This window comes from Benincasa hispida, unplaced genomic scaffold, assembly GCF_009727055.1.
Source record: "Benincasa hispida cultivar B227 unplaced genomic scaffold, ASM972705v1 Contig179, whole genome shotgun sequence".
In the NCBI taxonomy this organism is placed as follows: domain Eukaryota; kingdom Viridiplantae; phylum Streptophyta; class Magnoliopsida; order Cucurbitales; family Cucurbitaceae; genus Benincasa; species Benincasa hispida.
In genome coordinates, this window is record NW_024064356.1 from 270,064 (window position 1) to 276,212 (window position 6,149).

A 6,149-nucleotide genomic window follows, 5' to 3' on the forward strand; every position below is an offset into this window, starting at 1 on the left:
GAGTGATAGACTTTATCACCGATAGATTCCTACTAGTTATATGGTTTATCACTCATATAACTCCTTCTGGCGATTTAGTCTATCATCAATAGATCAAAATCAATTTTATCATATCTTTAAATTGTGTGCTATATCAACAAATATTTTAGACTTGATTGTCATATCTGCAATTATCAATACATTAGAAAGGGGAGGCCACTGACACCGGCTATAGCCGGTAAAAATTAAAAAAAAAAAAAAAAAAAAAAAGCGAGAAAAAAGTGGGGGGGCATTTGAAGACAAATTTAGGCTAACATATCAAATGCGAAAGATCTGTGTGTTTCCTTCACTCCTCCATTTTTCATTCTCTCTTTTTGTCTTTTCATCACTAACAAAAAATCACTCAAAAATCCTAAACCCATTTTCTCTCTTTTCTCTTCATATAAAACTACCCTTCTCCCCTTTTAATCCTTCTCCAAAATTCTTCCATATATCATTTTTCTTCTTCCTCCATTTCTCTGCTCAACTCACCCCCCCATTCTTTGGTTCTTTGAATAACAAATTTCTGTTTGTATTTGGGTTCTTGTTAGTGGGTCTCAATCTGAATGACCTTATTTTGACTCTTTTGATTCATTGTTTGTTTTTTCAAAATCCAATGGCTGAAACAGAGTTGGGTTCTGTTCTTAATCGCATTTGCAGCAGTAATCACTGGTCTTATGGTGTTTTTTGGAGCTTTGATCAAAGAAACTCCATGTAAGCTTCTTTCCCATTTCATACCTTTTCTTTCTTTCTTTCTTTCTTTCTTTTTCTCTTGGAGAGTTACTTTTGTTCTTTTGGTTTTACTTTGTGATGTGTTTATTAAAGAACACTAATGGAAGATTAAATTTACTTTATGTAACTTATCAGCAAAAGCTTTTGGGTTGTGTTTGAACTCTTGTAACGTCATTTTTAAAGCGATGTGCTAATTTTTTAACTAAAACGTTGAAAGAACAATGAAAAAAGATTAAATATATGGTGAGCTATCAAGTTAGGGGTTAGGAACACTATACCTTCTCTTGGAGTTAGTCCATACTCGAATTTTTGTGATGTAATATTCTAAAATGTACACCTCGTTTGATTTTGAAAAATAATTTTAAACCTACTTCCACCTTGGGTGTCTTCCTTTTGTTAATTTACTTTTGATTTCTTCAAAAACTTTTTAAAAGTAATAGAAAGAAAATTCAATTTAAAAACTTGTCTTGTTTTTGGAATTCTGCTTAGAATTCCGATGGTTCCAAGATGAAAGCCATTAAAGGAAAAATTGTGAGAAAATTAGCACAGTTTTTTAGAACTAAAAATGAAATAGTTCTCAATGTGATAATTAAGGCCATGTTTGATAACCATTTTGTTTTTTGTTTTAGTTTTTGAAAATTAATTAAGCCTTCTTACTATGATTCACATCTTTTTAAGTACTAGAGTTAAATTCTTAGTCAAATTCCAAAAACAAAAAACAAGCTTTTAAAAACAATTTTTTTTTTTTTTTTTTAGTTTTCAAAATTTGGCTTGATTTTTGAAAACATTAGTAGAAAAAAAGAATAACAAAGCAAGCAATTTAAATGTGGAAGAAGTGTTTATAGGCTTAATATTCAAAAACAAAAACAAAAAACAAATTGGTTACCAAACAAGATCTAAGTTTTTGTCAAAGTATAACACTTGTTATGCAATGCAAGTAGATTGTAATGAGTTTTTGTTGGCCTTGACTTTAGATCTTGTATTCGAACTTTTGTGATGTTACTTCATTCATAATTAATATCTCAAGCTCTCTAATGGGAGAGAGTAAAAGTCAAATATACCGTAAATTATCAACTAAGATTCGTTTTCGGGTCTAGTGGTGATGTTACAACACTATGCTTACCACAGGTTATCTTGTTGGTTCATATGCATGTAGGTTGTTGACTTTGGAAGATATTTGGTATGAAGAGCAAGTGGGGCTGGTGGCCTCAAATATGCTTCAACAAGTTCACATGCTTGGTGAAGGGTAAGCTAAGCTGCCTAATCTTGTACTATATATGTGTGTGTGTTTCTTTTGTTTTTGTTAATTTTCAATATTATGGTATGTTCTGTTGAAGCAAAGGGTTGAAAATTCTTGTCTGTTTCATTTTCATTTGGCTGCGTTATCAGAGTCATTGGCACAGCTGCTTTCACTGGAAAGCACCAGTGGATATTTTCAGATGCTTCCATTGGAGAATGGAATTCCTCTATGTTTCAGGTACTTGTTTGTTCCTCCCTTTATTCTATGTCAATTTTTGGTTCAACGACGAGGGGGGGAGGTGGAATTTTGAGCCTCTAATCTCTTGGTCTATGATATATTCCCTAACCTATTGAGCTATGCTTAGGTTGATCCATTTATTCTCGGTCATTAATTATCCCTGGACCTCGTTCTGATCTTGTCTTCAATTCTTCTTTATTGTATCTCTGATACCTTTCAGTATTTATTGTGCCTTAAAAAAAAAAATCCAAATCTTGAATATTAATTGGGGAAAGAAGATTTTCTTCAACTTTATATGCCATTAATTGGACATCTCCTCCTATCTATTTTTCCAGGATAATTTGGAGTTTCGGCAACAATTTTCCTGTGGGATAAAGGTATGCCTGTTTATATTCTGAAGCATTACAAAAACAACACTATTTGGTTAACATGCATGCTTTATGGTTCTGTTTTGATAAACATTACATTTTTGGCTGATGTGATCATTTCATTTGCAGACTGTTGCTGTAATTCCCATTCATCCGCATGGAGTGATACAGCTTGGCTCTACACATAAGGTTATATATGATCATACCAGAAGTTGTCGATGCTCTAATTCTGTTGATTTGGCTAGGCCGGAATTTAATGGTTTATTCTTTTTGCTGCAGATCTGGGAAAGTTTGGAGTTTTTGGCAGATACAAAGAGATCATTGTGTCAAGTGATAAATGGTGGTGGACTTACACCAGAGAAAACTACTCACATGACTTCGAGCACTGATATTTTTCACTTTAATGAGCTTTTCACGTCTTTTGTCTCATCTGCAAATTCCGATGATTGGAGTCTCAGTGCGATGCATAATAACGGGCATACAGATGCTTCATTTAATAAACAACCAGCCTTCGACACTTCCTACTTCAGTAAAAGTAGTTGTGAAAACTCTGTGTTAACTTCATCTGAGCCACTGCCAGCATCCGACTATAGAGAACAAGATGCTCAATATCCAAGTTATTCAGACGCTAATGTGCTTGACTCATGTAGAAACACAGTGGAATTTGGAAACAGTAGTTTGACATTTGCATCAGTCTCAAGTGGAACAGATTCTCTCCATATGGATAATGTTCAGCAGTCAGCTCAACTATTTCCCATGATTGAAGGTGAACTTATAGAAAGCATATCTAGCCTACCCGACTTCTGCGACGAGCATCTTTCTGAGGATTTTGCCATGGATCTCCCTGACATCTCGCTCGTTGATGATTTATTTCAATGGTTTGCTTCTTCACCAGAGAATGGAACGAATGGAGTAACGACAGCATTGAACCATAACCTTCCACCTGTGACAAGAGTTTCAACATTGGCATCCAATCTGGTTGAAGTTGATAAGTTTGTAGATGATTCGAGCAAAGCTTCTGTTGTTTCCGCTCAAAGCTTAATAACTAATACATCACAATCCAGTGAACAAGATAACACAGTCGTAATGCAGAATGCAAAAGATAGACTGTTCGATAGTTTGGGGTTAGGCACAGGATGTCCAGTGGGCAAAACTTGGGATAACGTAATAACAGCCACTCATGGCGGTTACTTGGGTGGGTGCAACAGTATGTCTACATGCACGTCAAAGTTAGCCACAGGCTCAACAGATCTTCCTCGCAAGAGATTATTTTGGGAGTTGGGAATTGAAGAGCTTTTGGATGGTCTAAGCAACACTAGTTCTGCAAACAAATCAAGTGTTGAGAATGATCACTCAATTGCCTCAAGAAGGTCAAAGATGGAAAGATTGTCTCTCGACAGTAATCTGATCCAATTGCTCGACCCTTGCACCAGCATGAATGTGACACAACCTTCGTGCACGGTTGATCATTTCCCATGTAAGAAAGAATCTGTACCAAAGTCACAGGTAAGTTCATGGATTGATGACAGCTATAGCACCAATATTGGAGGGTCCATTTTAGAACTATCTCATAAGAGTGAGGAGCCTGCTAAGACTTGTAAGAAAAGGGCGAAACCTGGAGAGAGTAATCGTCCAAGACCGAAGGATCGACAACAGATCCAAGATCGTTTCAAAGAGTTGAGAGGAATTATCCCTAGTGGTGCAAAGGTACGAACCTCGTTCATGTTGCCTCTTTTCAGAACTAATGCCATCATATTGAGCATTGTACAAATGCAGCATCTGACATGCATAATTTTGAATGATGAAACAGTGTAGCATTGATTCGTTGTTGGATCGGACTATCAAATACATGCTTTTCTTGCAAAGTGTTACAAAATACGCAGACAGGCTTAAAGAAACTAACAAACCAAAGGTCAATATTTGGTTCTCTTTCCTCGTTATTTTCTTGCAAGTTTACATCTAACAATTGACTAATACAAGTGACATTTTTGTGATGGACCCAAATTACAGTTAATTGACCAACAAGATGGAGTGGCTGTAAATGACAAATGTATCACGGAGAGAGGCGGTGGTGGAGTTACTTGGGCGCTTAAAGTGGGAGCGACACCAACGGTTTGCCCTGTAATAGTCGAAGACCTTAGTTCACCTGGTCAAATGCTCGTTGAGGTATAGAGTGATTGAGAGTCTTCTCAAAAACTAGTTTTGTGCTCTTCTGGAAACCTCTTCTTGATGTGGTTCTATTGCACTTTGTTTAGATGCTATGTGAGGAAAGAGGCTTCTTTCTCGAGATAGCCGATATGATCCGTAGCTATGGATTGACAATTTTGAAAGGCGTGATGGAAGTCCGAGAAGACAAGATATGGGCACAGTTCGTCGTCGAGGTGAAGATAAATGTAAGAAATTGAGAGTGAATTTGATTTCTAGTTTTCTACTTCACACACTCTTCAACAAGTTCTAATTAGTGTTGAATAACTTTGTGTTGCAGACTAACCAAAGCATGACAAGGATAAATGTGTTTTTGTCCCTCATGGAGCTTCTACAACAAGCAAACCTTGGTGGAAGTGAAGTAGTAGCTAATTAGTATAGTAATAGCAATGGATCGAAAAGAAAAACGAAAAAGCTTCTCGAATCGAGGAAGAATTCGATCTTAACAAAATTATTGAGATAAATATTTGAATTGTTACTACCATGGTATAGTAGAGAGTGAATGTGCATAGATGAAGAGTAGGTAGCATTTTCAAAGGTCAAAATTGATCTTTTTGGTCCTAATAATTAGTCAAGTAGAGGTAGGATGCGAATTAGCAATTAAAGTTTCTAAGTATGTTCTACGTATAGAAAAGAGGACATGCATTTGCATTGTATTGAGATTGGTGAGCCCTTTTTTGGCTTAATAGTTTGATTGTTAATGCTAACTTGTTTATATGCTAAAACTAATAATAGATGTATAATGTATTTATCTTATTTGAAATCTCTACTAGATTAGTGATGTGAATGGTGTATATTTCACTGTACAAATTATCAAATTATCATAGTATAAATATTAAGTCTCCATTCTTTCAAATTTGACTAGGAAGAAAGAAAAAGAATTACAATTTGAGAGAGCGAAACACAAACAAGTGTAATGAGTGAGGACTTGTCAAACACTCCAAGATTAGTTCAATTAATCAAGATTTTCTATTTCGACTAAATGATTTGGAGATTTGAAAATTCAATGAATTTATGTAGACTCTGTACAACTACTATTTAACACACATTAGATATACTTATCACATATATGTCAAGTATTACTAAAACTAATATAGATTTATTATGTATTTCTCTTATTTGAGATCTCTACCGGATTAGTGATGTGAATTGTGCATATGTCACCCAACAAACTATCATGGGATAAAAATATTAAATCTTCATTCCTCTGAATTCTACTAGGAAGAAAAGGAAAAGTACAAAATTTTAGGGAGCAAACACTAATAAATTTAACGATTAAGGGCTTGTTAAACACTGGAATCTCAATTGGTCAATAAGATCGCTCCGATCAAATGTTATAGATTTGAAAA

At 35.2% G+C, this 6,149-nt stretch overlaps 1 protein-coding gene across 1 annotated transcript; it reads left to right on the forward strand.

Annotated features, from left to right (window-relative positions):
• Positions 1-321: 321 nt before the first annotated feature.
• LOC120068996 (transcription factor bHLH157) lies at positions 322-5,558 on the forward strand. Its single transcript, XM_039020639.1, has 10 exons — positions 322-732; positions 1,907-1,996; positions 2,140-2,227; positions 2,563-2,604; positions 2,725-2,784; positions 2,875-4,302; positions 4,406-4,507; positions 4,606-4,761; positions 4,851-4,988; positions 5,081-5,558. Exons 1-10 carry the CDS (start codon positions 635-637, stop codon positions 5,174-5,176), a joined length of 2,298 nt encoding a protein of 765 aa, XP_038876567.1. The 5' UTR covers positions 322-634; the 3' UTR covers positions 5,177-5,558.
• The last annotated feature ends 591 nt before the right edge of the window (positions 5,559-6,149 follow it).